Source organism: Phyllostomus discolor, chromosome 4 (assembly GCF_004126475.2).
Source record: "Phyllostomus discolor isolate MPI-MPIP mPhyDis1 chromosome 4, mPhyDis1.pri.v3, whole genome shotgun sequence".
Classification (NCBI taxonomy): domain Eukaryota; kingdom Metazoa; phylum Chordata; class Mammalia; order Chiroptera; family Phyllostomidae; genus Phyllostomus; species Phyllostomus discolor.
Window position 1 is genome coordinate 1,129,936 of NC_040906.2, and position 15,657 is coordinate 1,145,592.

A 15,657-nucleotide genomic window follows, 5' to 3' on the forward strand; every position below is an offset into this window, starting at 1 on the left:
GGCTGGACCGCCCCGGAGCTGCCTCGGCCGCCGCTCCACTCTGGCCGCACAGACTGCAGAGGGGTGGCTGGGCCAGGCCGGGCCGGCCTGCAGACGCTGCCTGCATTCGGACAGACGGGTGACAGGTGCATCGGTGCTTCTGCCTCTGCATCAGTGTTCCCGTAGGCTTACCCCTTCCCAGAGCCTGTTAGTGGGAACTAATTTCTGGGTGCAGGGAAGGGTAAGCCATCTTTCACTGATTATTTCTCAAAAATAGTTGCCTCGGGGTAGCTGATTTTGGGGCAGGGCCCCCCAGGGTGGGAGCGAGGCGTGGAGGGCAGCAGGCAGCGGTGCTGTGGGTCATGTTCTGGGTGGTCTCTCGTGCGTAGAAGTGCAGAGGGTTCCGTGAGGGGTCCGGCAGGCCGGAGTGGCCGCGCCCTCCTTACGAGGAGAAGCTTGGGGGGACTTCTGTCTCAGTCCCCACGTCTCCGTCCCCGAGGCGGTGCGCGTCCAGGCGTCGGAGCAGAGGAGAAGTGGCGTCTGCTGGTGAGCAGCGGCCCGGCCCGCGGGAAGGGCATCCTGCGTGGCTCCTCCTGGTGAGCTGAAGTGTCCAAGTACAGAGAGAGCGTGGTTCCTTCTTAGCACTCACGTCGTTCTCCCGAGACGCCAACGGGGCGGTCCAGACGGCGGCCCCGAGACACGCCCGGCGGAGGACGCAGCGTCCCACGGTGCACGTGCCCCTCCCTGCCCCAGCGTCCCCCTCTCTCACCGGGATGGGATGCGGCCCCTCTCTGCGGGGACGCTCTAGTTGTCACTTCAGTGACGGTGTCTGAGTGCTGAGCATTCTCGGTTTTTGTCCAGAAAGGTCCTCTCTCTCTCATAAATCCTCACCCGAGGATACGTTTTTGTTGATTCAAGAGGGGAGCGTTGATCGGTTGCCTCCCGTACACGCCCCACCCTGGGGTTGAACCGGCAGCCTAGGTGGCTCCCGTGCCAGCGTCGAACCGCAGCCTCCTGGGGCCCGAGACAGCGCCCCAGCCCGCGGAGCCACCGGGCCCGGGCTGCGTCCTCTGTCCTTCTCGCGACTTCGGTGTTCATCACTCAGAGGCACACGTTTTACATTCCGCTTCGCCACTCTGCCCGGTGCCTTCGCCACTCTCACCCCGATTTTCTGCCCTCCGCAGGGAAAGTGCCCCTGTCCTGTCCTGGACACATACAGCACGTGCGGGCCCACGGCATCCCTGCCGGCCTGGTCCCTCGCCAGAACTGTGGGGCTCCCAGCGCCGGCTCCACGGAGGCGGCCCAGGCGCACGCCGCAGGCAGATTGCCGTGCATTATTTGCTGCCCTGTCGGCACAAAGAGGAGTCGTCCTGGGCCCGGGGGTTCGGGCAGCCTTTGGTGGCAGGTCCAGTGCTGGGCCTTTCTGGATGCCTGTAGGTGCCTGTCCCAAAAGAGCCCTTTTCCCCAAAGGGCCCTCGGCTGCGTGAAGGACCCCAGTGGTGCGTGTCTCACTCTGCAGCTCGACGCTCTCTGCCCCCGGCTGTTTCCGGAGCGGCGAAGAGTTCGTGCTCGGCCCAGGTCGTCGGCTCTGGGTCTTCCCTGCCTCGCGCTCGGCAGACACGCTGTTCTCTGCCACAGGGAGTCGGTGCCGGCCTGTGCTTGCTCGGGGTTCAGCCTGCTCTTCAGGCACGGCAACGCCTGTGTCTCTGGCATGGGCCCCGGTGCCTTTCCTGCCCCCTCTCCCCCTTCCCAGCTCAGGAAGCCATGCCAGCCTGGGCCGGGCCGCCGCACTCGGTCCGCCACGCCCTCCTGGGCTGCCTGCAGGTCGGGTCTCTGCCACCCCCGAGTGAGCTCTCTTCTCAGCCACGTCTGATCCGCTCTCTCCAGTTCCAGAAGGTTTACTCCGATAATCATAGTGTCTCAGGGGGAGCCAAACACGTGCCGTCCATCCAGGCAGGCTGTGAGGCAGGTGCGGGTGCAGGGGTTCAGCCGGGGGCGGGGTGCTGGCCACCTGGGCAGCAGGCTCCATGTCGGCAAACCACTGGCAGGCGAGGTGGTTACTGGTGGTCTGAGGAGTGAGGTGCCATGTCCGCATGGGGACGGGGCAGAGAAAGACATTATTAGTTCATGTTTAGAGAGAGGGGGAGGGAGGGGGAAGAAGGGAAACTTCGATCGGTCACCTCTCGCGCGTGCTCCAAGCAGGGACTGGCCTGCAGCCGGGGCCTGAGCACTGATGGGGGTTCCGCCTGCGACCCTGGGGTTTGCAGGGCGACACCCCGCCCACTGAGCCACACCAGCCAGGGCTCCGCTTTTTTCTTAATTCAAAAATCACTCCATCACAGAACGTAGACAGTAAGGAGCAGTTGTCTAAAGATTTGGGTAGATCTGTCCTTAGAATTTTGAAGCTTTCAGTGGCTGAGCTGGGCGGGGTCACCTTTGGGAACAGGAAAGGGGGCAGGAACGGGAGGACGGTCCCTGGCCCGCCCCCCCCCACCCCCTGCCCCACCCTCAGCTTGGAGACCTGCCGAGAGGCTCCCTGCAGGAAGTGCCCCCTCAGACCAGAGCACAGGGCCCGGCTTGTCTGAGCTGCCGCAGCCCTGCTGGCTGGCTGCCAGCTGCGCCCACCCGCCAGGCTGCGGGCTCTGCTCCCCGTCCCCCCCAGTGCCCCTGCCCCGAGTTGTCCCGCTCTGTGCACTCTGTGCTGGGGACGGACGGGCCCCCTGTGCCCTCGGGGCGCTCCCGCGGCACTCCCCCTCGTGGCTTGCGGCCAGAGCTGCCCTGTGTTCTTTCTGGTTTTGTGGGTCGCATCTCAAGTAGGTGTGGGTAAGGCGGCCTTCCCACGGAACGCTGCCGAGCAGCCGGCCGCAATCCCCTTCTGCGCAGCGCTGACCGCGGCCACCTCCTCGCTGCCCTCGGCCTTCCTGCTCACCCGGCCTGGGCGCTTGGCCCCGTCTGCCCCGACCGAGCCCTCAGGCGAGACGGGAGGCCTGTCCCGGTGGGACCGACATAGGGCGGGTGGCCTGGGAGACAGCTGCAGCGCCACACCAGCCCGAGGTGTCGGGGGGGGGGGGGGCCCTGCCCCCCAGGCTTGGGCACCAGGCCTCCCCCCACAATGAAACCTGCCAACAGCGCTCACAGTGCCCGTGCCCGTCTCCCGCTGTTGGCGCCCGGAGCAGACTCTGTGCCTGGGACCCTGGGGCCGCCCTGTGGCCCGGGCGCTGTGAGCACTGCTGCCAGGGACGCGCGTGTGTCTGAGAGTCCGCACTCCCGGGCTGCTCGGCGGGCACCCGGCGGGGCCCACGGGGCTGTGTGCCGCCCTCCTGTGCGGAAGGCAGGAGTCCTGGCGTTGGGGGCGCGGCAGCCAGGTGACCGGAACGGAGGCCTCCGCCGGGGACGGACGCAGGGCTGTTCTGGCGGGCGCATGTGCAGGACCGCACTTGCAGGTCACACTCGGATTGGTGCCTGCCACTCAGGGACCGCCGCCCTGCGCAGGGTGTCGTCTGCCCACAGAGACACGGCCCCCCACCGCGCACCGACCTCCTCCCAGGAGACCCGGGTGAGGCAGACCCGTCCCTCCACTGCTGGTGCCCAGCTGGGGGCCTCGCTGCCGGGTGGGTGCGCCTGCAGCTCTCCCCCCACCCCCAGTACCTCCCGGCACACTGCCTCCCTCCCGGGACCTTCATCCTGGGCCCGGAAGTCTCGGTAGATTGAATTGTAGCGTGGTGGGGAGACCCTGAGCGTTCACCATTTCCACTTTGCCGGTTTCTGACAGTGGTGACAGTGGGTCAGAAGTCAGCACGTGTGTGCTTTCCTGGACTTGTCAGTCTCAAAAATGAGTTGTTTCATTTGTAAACGAAACCCATTTCATGTCACTTGCTTTCAGGAGAAAGGCACGAGACAGGTTTCCGGCGCAGTCCTGGGGGTGCCGGTTGTGTGGCAGGGGCGGCACTCGCGCCTCGGGGCCTGCAGCCCGTCCCCTGGCTCGGGGGGGAGCATGGGCTCTCAGGACCTCCGGACAGGCCGCCCTCTTGTGACCATGCTGGTCCCCTGGAGTGGCCGGCATTGGGAGGGGCTGCTGCCTGGGGAAGAGACTGCCCACTCCGAGGTCTGGTTCTCCCAGGGGCCCAGCAGTGGCTGTCCCACAGGTGCACGGTCGGAGCTGTCCACCCCTCCCCAGTGGGTGCAGTGGGGCAGCTCACGCAGGCTGTGGTGGACACAGGCTCCTCGGGGCCCTGCAGGCCGTTCCCCCCTCCTTGGATGGTCTTCAGCCAGCCCTCAAGAGCACGCCGCTAGGCCTTCCCGGGTCACTGCACTTGTCCTTGGGGCTGGAACGTCTCCACAGACGCGCTGGGGGCACCGTGTAATGCGAGACGTGAGGGCTGCGCCGAGTGTACCTGTTCGGGGTAAAACGCAGGTGTTGTTAGCGTCGGTAGGCCTGGAGCTGCTCGTTTTTGTCTTGATCTGAAAGACGGCTGCCCTGGGCACCTCGAGTGTGCTCCCTGGGGTCGGGGACGAGGGTGCCCCCACCAGCATAGGCTGTCGGACACGCCTGCCAGAGGCTGATTTTAAAGAGGTGCGATACCTGGAAGTCCCGCCAGAGTCCTCCTCCTGTTCTGTCGGAGAGAACATGGGCACTCCCAGGCCCCTGCGGCCTGCTGCGGTTGCTCGGGGCCGGTGGGCTCTGGGCCAGCCCTGCGGTCGGCCCAGACCCCTGAGGCGGGTCCGGAAGGGAGGCCTGTCTGTCGCCGGCAGTCCCAGCCAGGTGTTCCTGAGAGCAGGTGTGCCGCTCTCCACTGCCCCTGTGCACGCCGGCCGTGTGTCAGGGCGGAGCCTGGGCAAGCAGCTCAGCTGGTCCATCCGTCCGTCTGTCCGTCCGTGTGACCTTTGTGCTCGTGCCGCTGCAGCAGAGCTGGCTTCCCACGAGCGCAGCAGGCGCCGCGCAGGCAGTTGCTGGCAGAAGGGGGCGGGACAGCTGAGCCAGAGGTTCGGGCCAGTAGGTGGCACTGGCCGGGGCGAGGCCTGCGCCTGGAGGCTGTCCCTTGTGCACCTCAGCGAGCGAGGCGGTCCGCGTGGGACTCAAGTCCGGCTCCCTGAGGCAGGAGGGGGTGCGTTCTCAGGGTCCACGAGGACCTGCTCCGGGCAGCGTCGCGGTGGGCAGCGTTCTCGCTGGAACCAGTGCCTTCCTAACGCCGGACCCCACGCTCTCTCTGCCCCGCAGATGGACTTCCCGGCCGAGACCAGCCCGTGGAGCTGCTGAGCCCTGCCCGCGCGAACCACGTGCCCGGCACCGGTAAGTCAGCTCACCCGGCTCAGCCCGGCCTGCCCGGCCCGCCTGCAGGCTGTGGCGAGGCTTCGGTCTGGCGGAGGAGCCTGGCCAGAAAGCCCAGCGTCCGGGTGGCCAGGCCAGGCTCTGAGCCTGGCCATGTGGTCACACAAGCCCGGGGGCTGGGGTTGCTGCTGGTCGTTCCTCCCTCTCCCGGGACAGGTGTGGCCGCTGGGGCGGTGACCCTGAGGTCTGACTTGAAGGTCCTTTCGTGTCCCTGCGGGACATGCGAAGTCACAGTGATGGTCAGGGCAGAGCAGGCGAGTTTTCCAAGGCGGGGTTTGTTCTGCCCGTGTGGGGCCGGGGCCCGGGCACCGCCGTGACGCCCGCTGGGAGAGGAGGGCTCCTGTCCCCGTGTGTCCCTGCGGACCAGCCTCGTGTGCAGACACCACCACGGGCTGCGCGGTGCGTGTGGGGCATCCAGAGAGTCTGTGGACCCCGCAGCGGGGACCCTGGACGTGGTGTCTAAATGTGCACCCGGCCGGGAGCAGGGAGGGTGTTCTCTCCTGTCCCTGCTGTCTCGTTACGTCCCATTGAGGCGGTTTTCGTGGTCACCTTCAAGGTAACGTGAGGTTCTGTCTCGCCGACACCCCACCTTGGGGGAGGGTGAAGTGCCTTCTTTCCGGGAGGGGCCCCTTCCTGGAGCCGCCCGCCGCAGGCCCTCCGTGTTTCCTGGGTGGCTCTCAGCCGTCCTGCGGCGTCCTGGGGTGGTGGCACGGGGCAGGGACGAGACTGGCGTTCCTCAGCCCCCCACCGACCCACGGAGCGCCCTGCGTGTGGCCAGCATCCAGGGGCTCTGGTCGGCGGGCAGCGCTGCTGGCCTGCGCAGCTGGGCCTGTCCCGCCCTCCCACGGGGCGGCTTGGACACTCGCATTCGACACCTGGAGGCCGAGCCCTCAGGGGGCCGTGGATGCAGCTGGTGAGGCGGGCGAGGGCCGGTGGGGGGCGTGTGTGTTGTTGGCAGTCGCGCCCAGCAGTGATGCTGGGGGGAGGCTGTGAGCAGGAGCCCCCACCGGGGCAGGGCACACAGACGGCCCCACAATCTGAGCTGCCGGGGGACGGGCCTCACTCAGTGTCTGCCTGTGAGTTTTCTTTCACAACATCGGCTCAGAGTCACCAACGCCCTTCTGACCAAGTCGCGCTCGGCAGAGCACCACTGACCCTCGCAGAGCTGCCGTCCCAGGCTCCCCGAGTCGTGGTTCCAGTGTGCGTCCAGCCGGGGGCAGCCCCCACCCCTGCAGCAGGACAGCACAGCATCAGAGCCCTGGCCTTCTGACGGTCACCGTGGTGATGCGGTGAGAGCTGCCCGGCCGCCGTCCGTCCAGCTCTGCCCGTCCTCCCGGGAGGCCGCAGGGGAGGCGCCCTTGGCTGCGAGAGGCCAAGCCCTGGACGGAGCCGACACACAGCGTGTGGCTGGACTGTGGACACGTGTCCCGTGTGCTCCTCCAGACCCTGACACTGAACGCAGCGTCTGTGCACTCCCACACGCAGTGGAGCCCCAGGTTCCCGCCCCGCGCTGCAGAGGCCGCGCTGCTGAGACGGCGTCCAGCCTCGGGTCGGCCTCGGGCACGGCTCTCTCCTCACCGGGTGGAAGAGGCGCCTTCTATTTTTAAATGTTTCAACTGCTGCTGTTAAGTAATGTTGGTTCCTACTGCAACCCAGCTGTTAGGTAAAACACACAGCCAAACGTTGGAGGTTGCTAAGAAGGAAATTCTGAAATGTGTTCTCCGTGTTATGTAAACCTGACCTCGTGAGACAAGTGCAGGGACACTTGCCTGGGAGACCTGTGGCCTTCCCAGACCTCCGGGACTGGTTCTGATTTCGGAGACTGTGTTTTCACCCAGTGAGTGCCGGGCCGTCCACACAGCCCTCGGGGAGGAACGTGCTGGCGTGGGCGCGGGCAGCAGGTGAGGGAGGCAGGGCTGCACGGTGGGGCAGGCCTGGCCCGGGGTGCAGCCGGGCTGGGACCCAGGGGTCCACAGGTGCTGGCTGCGTGCTCTGGATGAGTCTCCCGAGTTTCCCCTCTGGGCGTGGGATCCCCGACAGCCCCGCCTCCCGGGTCCCGAGGGCTGAAGTCCACGGCAGAGAGCCCGTCCCGGCCCCAGAAGCAAGGAGGCGGGGTTCTTGTTGCCATCTGTGTTGCGGCCTTGGCGCTGTGACCGTGTGACACCAGGGTGCCTGTCCAGTAACCCCTTGTTCGCGAAGTCGGGGAGGCACAGGCTCCCGTGGGCTGCTCCGTGTCCGCGTCTGGAGTCCGGCTTGTCCGCGGTCACTGCCTCTGTCTGGGAGAACGCAAAGCCGTCCCTCGTCCTCGGTTCTATTTATAGTTCCTGTCGGCGCACTCCGGGGACGCCGAGCTCCCGCCCGTGCCAGGCCTCTCCGCAGCGCTCGCTCCCTCCGGTGGAGCTGGCGGCGCCTCCAGAGCGGCGCTTCTCCCCAGGGGACACGGGCGCGCGAGAAACAGTGCCAGGGGTTTGGGAAGTGCCGTGAGGACGGTTCTGAGCTCGGGAGGGGGCTCTGGCCCTCGCCCCCTCGCCCCTCGCCGCGTCCACGGCAGGGGTGCAGATGGCTCTGCCGCCCCGGGTCAGAGCCCGGCGGCCCCGCGGCCCGGCGCTCAGTGGTGTGTGCGTGCGGCGCTGGGAGCACAGCCCCCGGGACGGCAGTCGGACTTCCGGGCGGGAGCTGCCGCGGCCTGTGGCGTCCTGGCACCTGGTGCACGGGCCACACGGGGGCAGCTGTGAGACCCCCCCATCCAGGCTTCCGGAACTCTCTTCTGCGGAGTCAGGTCGGGGCCTGTTTGCGAGTGAAGCTTCCCTAGTTGTTTGTGCAGCTCACGACTCCGATTCTGGAAAAACTTATGCTGTCTGTTAAAAAAGTCTTGTTTCTTAGAAGTCCACGTAGCTGCAGTAACTTCAGCTTGTCATCTGGCAGAACTTGGAAAAGCACGCACTGGGAGGGAGTCAGGCCTAGCGGTGTGGCGGCGGGGCGGGCTGGGGACGGACGCGGGGCCGCAGGGGGCCGGTGTGGGCCGCGGAGCACGTCGGGCGTGGGGAAGACCCCGGTGGGGGCCTCCGGGGCCCCTGCATGGTCTTTGCAACACACCGTCCCTGTAACGCTGGTGCGGGAAGTCTGTGGGGGAGGGCAGGCTCTGGGCCCCGACTCCTCCCGGGGGGTGGGGTGAGCGGGTCGGCGGGCCGGGCGGGGGCGTCCTCCGGCCGGCACAGAACATCCCCTTGCCCGCACTGTGCTCCGGCATCTCCACGTCCTTCCCCTGGGGCTGCAGAGAGCTTTTCTTTTCCGGTGGGGCATCTGCCGCCCTCCCTCCGTGCCAGCGCGGCTGAGGCTCAGCCCAGCCCCGGGGCGGAAGCCGGCCCCGGTCCCCCGTGTGAGCAGGTGAGGGGGACCCTCGCTGCACTGCTGCCTCAGGAGTCTGCAGGGCCTCTGGGTCCCGTGGGCACCGCCCGAAGCTGAGACCTGCACTTTGGTTCCGTGTCTGTCATTACTGAAGTGCTGTCACCTGTGTTGCTGTTTGGATGAGTGGGAGGCCAGCAGGGGGGCGCCTCCCGGTCTGTGCTGTGTTGGGGTGGGGCTTGGGGGCCTGTCGACCATGACCGTGGGTCAGGAGGGCGGTCCCTTCAGGGTTTAGGGAGGCTCCCAGGGCTTGGAGGTGACAGGCAAGTCCAGCCACGCCGCCGCCCCGCTCAGCCATAGCTCATGCAGATGGGGCCTGGTGGGGGGGGGGGGGACTCTGTCTTCCTCCTCCTCCTCCTCCTCCGCCCCGCCTCCGTGGCTCCGGCTCCAAGCAGTGCGCACACAGAAGACAGTGCCGGGTCGGTTGAGCCCAGCCCGTCGGTTTGCGGCCCCGGTCCGTCCTTGTTACGTGGCACTTCTGCCTAGAAGCCCCACGAGCCGTGCTGGTTGTGAGGTCAGGCCAGGGGAGCGGGGGTGCCAGTCCTCCTGCCAGGGGCCTGAAGGGGGTGCCACCCCCTTCCCAGCCACACTTCCCTGCAGCTCCTGGCAGAGGGGCAGGGTGGACTTCTCCCGGACCTGCGTTTCCCTCCTCTGCTCCGAAGCATCTGCTGCGGGCAGACCAGACTCGGGACTTGTTGGGGACCGTCCCCACCCTGTCATCCCCGGCGCTGGCCCCTGCCCCCACACGCGGTGCCTGGGTCGGGGTACGACAGGGGTGCGTAGCCAAAAAGGGCGCAGGGGCTGTCTGGCGAAGTGCCGGGCAGGCACACAGGTGCAGGTGCGTGGCCCTCGCTCACCACGGCTGCGCCTGCCCCACATGTCTTCCGAGTGCGGGCACGTCTTGCGGCCAGCCCACTCGGACCCCTCCCACCCGCAGGAAGCAGACGTGGCAGCGGGAGGAAGGCGCGGGGACGGGCCTGGAGTGTCGGCCGTCTCCCCCGGACCCGGCGGAGGCTCCTTCCTGGGGCCCCGGCTCTGGGGCGCGGTGCTGCCTTGCGCCGCGCACACGTGTGACGGCGGGGTCGGCGCGGGTTCTGCAGGCGGGCCTGGCCGCGCGCGGGGTGGGAGCGACGGCGCCTGCTGTGACGGTCCCTGCTCAGAAGGGGGGGACTCCCAGGCGGCTCCCCCTGTGCTCGTGGACTCGTCACGCCGTGCAGGCCGCGTCTCCTGTCGCGACTCTGAACGCACCCTTTGTGCGCCCGCTGACGTCACGCGTCTGCTTGTGTCCCTCTGCTCACGGAGGCACCGCCTGTGCAGCGGCTTCTCCCGTGCCGCGGAGCGCTCCTGAGAACACAGGCTTTCTGTCCCGACGCCGCATTCTGCAAGTAGAGAAGGTTCGATTGTTTCCTCGGGGCCCTTTGGGTCAAGGGCACCAGCAGCCTCTGTCAGGCCCTCGTGGCATTTCCAGCAGTTTTTGATCCCGAGTCAGAGCGAGTCACGTGTGACGCACCCGCTGGGGGCTGGGATGAATGGGGGCTGTGACGTCTCTCTGCAGCTGGTGTGCAGGGCGGGCGGAGGACACGGAGCATGTGGGCGGCTCGATGTGGGGCGCCCACCCCGGCGCAGGCAGCCCCTCGGCCCTGCGCGGCCCTCCTGGGCCCATGGGAGCAGCGCGCAGGCTCCGGAGTCCCACTGCGGCCGGGCACACTCGGCAGAGGCGGGGAAGTGGCGGGAGCTGGCGCTGGTGTCGGACGCAGCTAGTGTTCGACTCCGCGTTCTCTCTGCTCCGTGTTTGACTTCTGTGGCAGCGGAGGTTCTGCTAGCGGTTAGCCGGCACGGAGGAAGTGCCGCCACGGATCAGGGGCTGTGTGCGTGACCCGGAAGGGCAAGGCCAGGCCTGGCCTTGGAAGGCACAGGCAGACCCGCCCAGGGAGGCCTGCGCACGCCGGCCCGTGAGCTGCGGGTGAGCAGCGGGTCCCAGGTTCTTGGAGGACCGCTTCTGGGTCGTGCCCGTGGGCGCCGGGCGACCCGTCACATTAACAGCAGGTTTAGGGAGCACTCGGCGCTGCCCACGGGTGCTGGTGGGGGTCCTCCTGCCGCCCCTTGCTGGAGTCGAGGCCCCTTCCCCCTGCCCCAGCTGGTCTGCAGGGCTCCCCTCCCCTCCCCCCACCCCATCGTCCTCCAGAGAAAGTCGGAAGAAAGTGGGAGGGGCCCTGAGCTTTTATAAAATCCTTGTTGTTCACCCAGTCTTCCCAGCTGGCTGTAGTTTTCGTGATGAAAACGGTCAGAGAAGAGAAGGACGGCGCATTAGCGAGGTGCAGTCTTACCGGCCCGGATGGGGGCGGGGCAGGGGCGGGGCTGTGCCGACCCGGGCTGCTGGAGAGACACCCCGCCGGGCTCCCTCACGCAGACCTGCAGCGAGAGCCCTTGCCGGGTGAAGCCCGCACGGAAGTGTGCGCACGGAGAGTCGGGGGTTGCAGTCACCGACTGGGGGGACAGAAGGGGATGCCAGCCGCTCTTGAGCCCCCGCTCCTCGGGGCGTGACAGGAGGGGCCGGGGCTTCATGTGACGACTGCGCGTCCTCTGGGCAGATCTGTCTCTTCTCCCTCTCCTGTGGCCCAGGGCTAGCCCCTGGCGTGCCGCGGGCTTCGGGCTCTGGGGCGGGAAGGACCCGGGGAGCCTGAGTCCTGGGCTGCACTCTGTCCCCACGAGAGCCATACGCAGCAGCCCGATGGTGCGTCGGCCGGGACAGCAGGGCTCAGAGTGTGGAGGCTGCGTCGGCGTGGGGTCCGGGCGCAGGCTCTGCGGGGCCGGCCTCTGCTTCTCAGAAGGGCCAGGCCTCATCTGCCCCAGCCCCGGTCTGGTGCTCGTCAGTCGGTGGGGAGATGGACCGAGGGCAGACTGTGGGGGAACTTTCCGGAAGGGTTGGGGGACCGTGGGCCTCAGGGCCGAGCCTTCACCTCAGCCCCTGCAGGGGTGGCTCCCGCGTGTCTGAGCCCACGGAAGGGCCACTGGGGCCACCGCGTGGGCCTGCGTCCCCAGGCAGGAGCCGTTGAGGCGGGAGCCCCACACCGGGTTTGCGGGAGACGTCCCGCTGACCACACGCTCTTCCCGTGCTGCTCCTCGCGCTCTGACTGTGCCACCTTCAGAGCGTCAGGGCGGGCTCAGCTGCCGCCTCTGGTCCCCACCACCCGAGTTTCCCTCGGCCGGCACGCGAGCCGGGGAGACCGCGGGTTCTGGGCAGCGGAGACACGGCTGTGTGTGCGCCTGGCAGGCCAGCTGGGGGAGTGCTGCGGGCTGCATCCGAGAGACACCTGCACAGGGAGGGCGCTCGCCTCGCGGGGGGGTGGGCTCTGGCCCCGGCGCGTGTGCGCGCCACCCTGTGGAGGGGGCGGGGCTTCCGCGAGCCTTCCTCCAGGCCGACCGGGCTGAGGGCCCACGCTGGGCCTGCGGGCAGGAGCGGGGAGAGGCCTTGGGAACGAGAGCCACCCTTCACCCTTCGGTGCGAGCGTGGCCTCCTCGAGGCTCACCAGGGGCTTGGGCGGGGCCACCGTGGCCAGCAGTGACCCCGCTCTGTGCTGTGCTCTCTCCGCAGTGGAGGTGCCCTCGACGCTGCCGTTGCAGGTGGCCCCCCCCGCCGTGCCCATGGACCTGCGCCTGGACCAGCAGTTCCCGCTGCCCATGGCGGAGCCTGCCCTCCGGGAGCAGCAGCTGCAGCAGGAGCTGCTGGCGCTCAAGCAGAAGCAGCAGCTGCAGAGGCAGCTCCTCATCGCCGAGTTCCAGCGGCAGCACGAGCAGCTGTCGCGGCAGCACGAGGCCCAGCTGCACGAGCACATCAAGGTGAGGCCCCCGCAGGCGCACGCTCCCACCCCGTGGCCCCCGCCGCCAAGCGAGTCCCCAGCCGCTGCTGCCCCGCGAGGGCTGTCCTCACGTGTCGCTACGACCAGTCCCTGGTGGTTTGAGTTGCTCTCCGGCCCGGCAGTAGCCCGGTGACCTGGAGTGGCCACACTCTCCAGGCCGGTGGTGGGCAGGCTCTAAGAGGCAGAGTTCCAAGGTCATCAGGCGGGCAAGTACGTTTTGGGTTGGGATGCTGTTGCCCCACTGGCCGGAGCAACCCCCGGGGCAAGGTCCGCATTCCTGGAGGAACACGCCGCGGGAACGGGTGCTGGGGCCTGCGGCCCGCGGGGCCAGGAGCGTCCCCGTGGGCTCCTCACTCTGGTTCGGCAGCAGGGCCCGGCCTGCCCCGACTTGGGCACGAGGAAGAAGGGGGACAGGACACTGGAAACCGCAGTGCCAGCCCGATCACCACTGTGGCCACCTTCCGGTGCCAGGCTCAGGTGCCGGCCCGGTGCCTCCACGAGCCGTGAGGTCTCCATGGATGCGAGTTTCCTTCACGTCTGACGGGAGCTACGCGGGCAGAGCGCGGGCGCACGGGCCGCGGGAGGGCGAGGGCGTCAGAGGGCTGCTGTCCTGTCTCCCCAGCGGCAGCGCCCGCAGCCTGTGGTGTCAGGGCTTTTCTCTCCCTTGCTCTGCGCCTTGCAGACCCCGGCCCAAACCTGCAGCCCACCCCTCGCACAGCCCTTGTTTTGTGGATCCCTGTCTCTTTAAGAGAAGCTCTTTCCTGCCCCTGTTAGTGGGCGGAGAGTGCGTGGGCCACGTTTCCCCAAGCACCTGCCCTCCTCCTCTGCCCTGGGCCCCCAAGACTGTCCCCAGGCCCTTCCTCCAGAGGCAGCCCCCAGTGGGAACCTGCCCCGACCACCGGCGGGCAGGGCGGGCCGGGCCCCGCCTCCCCAGCTGCCGTGTGTGCGCAGAGCCGGGCCTGTGCCAGCGCCGGTGCCTGGGCTGCACCGTTTCACGGGGAGCGCTGTCGTCGTGACCGCGGTGTCCCCGACGGCCCAGGTCTGGACGGCGAAGATGCGAGTGGCTGGGGATGCAGAGACGAGAAGGGGGCTCCTGGCTGTGAGCCAGGCGGCCACCCCCAGGGCCACCACTGGACGTGCGTCCGTGCGTGTGTGCATCTGTGCTGCCGAAGGGGCGCTGCCGACCACACTCCCAGCGGCCTGTTCCCCGTGCTGTGAGCGCCTCCCGAGGCCGCCCGCCCGCTCGGAGACTGTGACGGCGGTGGTGGTGCTGCGGGTGCACAGCGAGCGTGACTGGGCAGCCACTAGGAGCAGAGCAGTTGGGCGGGAGGGTGTTTTCAGGTCGCCGTGTTCCAGCTCCCTCGTGCGCAGGCTGCGTGCCGTGGTCGGACCACACAGGGACGGCGCTGCTGCCCCCCTGCCAGCACGTTCCGGCACTTCCCCCACACTTCCCTCTCACACGCGTGCACACGGCTTGCGGACTCCGTGGACAGACGGCACTCGTGACCACTGCGGGTGGCACTTACCGAGGCGTCCTGGGTGGGGCCCCCACAGGCCAGGCGTGGCCCGAGTGTGGCCCAGGTGGCTGCCCGCGGCCTGAGGTTGAGCCGGCCTTGGCCCCATGGCATCTCCGCCCTGCGTCGCACTGTGCCCGGAACCCCTTGGTGGCGGCGGCCGTGTCACCATGTGCTGGACACCAGCCACGCGGCTCCTGCTCGCTGTTGTTTCCTGGCTGTGTCCCTGCCACGGGGCAGCCTCCCCGCCTGCCTCAGCCCTGGGTCGGCCTCTGACCCTCGCCCTGGCCTGCGGGGTCCCCTGTGGTGGGGTGTCACAGAAGCGCCACCTGTGCCCGTGCCTCCCAGGCCCGCGCCCCGTCACCGTGGGCGTACGTCCGTGCACACTCTGCGGCCTGCCCGTGGTTTTCCCGTGTCTGTAGCGCACGCCTCTGCATCCCGTCCTCACACTCGAGGGCAGTGGTCCCCCGAGGGGGGCACACAGCGTGTGCCGGGTGTGCAGGGACGCGGGGGTGTGTCCGGCTGGGCTGCCCACAGACGGGGCTCTGCACTCGTCTCCGGGGTGAGTCCCTGAGAGGGCAGCTGTACCTCAGGTGGGGCGCGTGCTCCTCACCCTCGTGTGTCCTTCTCAGAAAGGCGTTCCTGTTGCAGGGTGGTAGAACTCCTCTCGTGTGTTCTCTGCCAGGACCTCAGTCGTCTCCGTTTTCGTTTGTAACATAAGGTCGGAGACTCCTGGGCCCCAAGCAGCCCGGTGGGCCTGCGCCCTGGGCCGAGTCCGGCGAGCGTCGTAGGCAGTGCTGGCTGTGGGGACAGGGCAGGGGCGGGTCCTCTGGTTCTGTCCTGGTGTGTCGTCCTGCCCCGCCCAGCTCTGACCTCTCCCCTCCCCTCCCCTCCTGCAGCAGCAGCAGGAGCTGCTGGCCATGAAGCACCAACAGGAGCTGCTGGAGCACCAGCGGAAGCTGGAGAGGCACCGCCAGGAGCAGGAGCTGGAGCAGCGGCACCGGGAGCAGAAGCTGCAGCAGCTCAAGAACAAGGAGAAAGGCAAAGAGAGTGAGTCCTGCCGGGGACACGTGGGGGGCGGGGTCGCTGGGGGGGGCGTGCCCTGTGCCCCGCCCCAGAGGCAGTGCCCGAGGGAGCCGCCTCCCGGGTCACAGCGCGTGGGTCCCTGCAGGTTTCCCGCAGGTGGCTGTTGCAGGCCGCCCTCTGTTTCCGCCTGGAGGGGGGCCCTCCCCTCTCGGGGGCTGCGGGGGCAGGCAGCATGACCCTGGGTCTGACCAGGTGTTCTAAAGAGCACCTGGCGGACCCGGTAGACAGAAGAGCCGCGGAGCCTGCCAGACATGCAGCGCGCCCCACCCATGAGCTCGGCCCAGGGCGTTTCCCAGTCCTGTCCCTCGGAGAGCCTTCGGCGAACGCCCGGAAGGCCAGCCGGCGAGGGGGGCACCGTCACCGAGCCGCATTCTGCCTTACGGTGGCCATGCTTGCACGTCTGGGGGCCGGTGTGGTCTGCCACCCTCGGAAACGCCCGGGCTTGGTCTTGCCTTGCCAGCTTCTCTGTGGCCTCCCCGTTTGG

General features: G+C 68.3%; 1 protein-coding gene across 9 annotated transcripts in view; it reads left to right on the forward strand.

The window, feature by feature from the left end:
* HDAC4 (histone deacetylase 4) overlaps positions 1 to 15,657 on the forward strand; it is a 147,099-nt gene that overhangs the window by 74,231 nt on the left and 57,211 nt on the right. For 5 of the 9 annotated variants that reach the window (XM_036022637.1, XM_036022634.1, XM_036022633.1 and 2 more), the window contains exons 3-5: positions 5,198 to 5,269; positions 12,309 to 12,553; positions 14,987 to 15,137. In XM_036022637.1, the coding sequence (XP_035878530.1) occupies positions 5,198 to 5,269; positions 12,309 to 12,553; positions 14,987 to 15,137 (468 nt within the window). The remainder of the gene's footprint in view (positions 1 to 5,197; positions 5,270 to 12,308; positions 12,554 to 14,986; positions 15,138 to 15,657) is intronic. The other 4 variants (XM_036022630.1, XM_036022638.1, XM_036022632.1 and 1 more) reach the window with 2 other exon arrangements.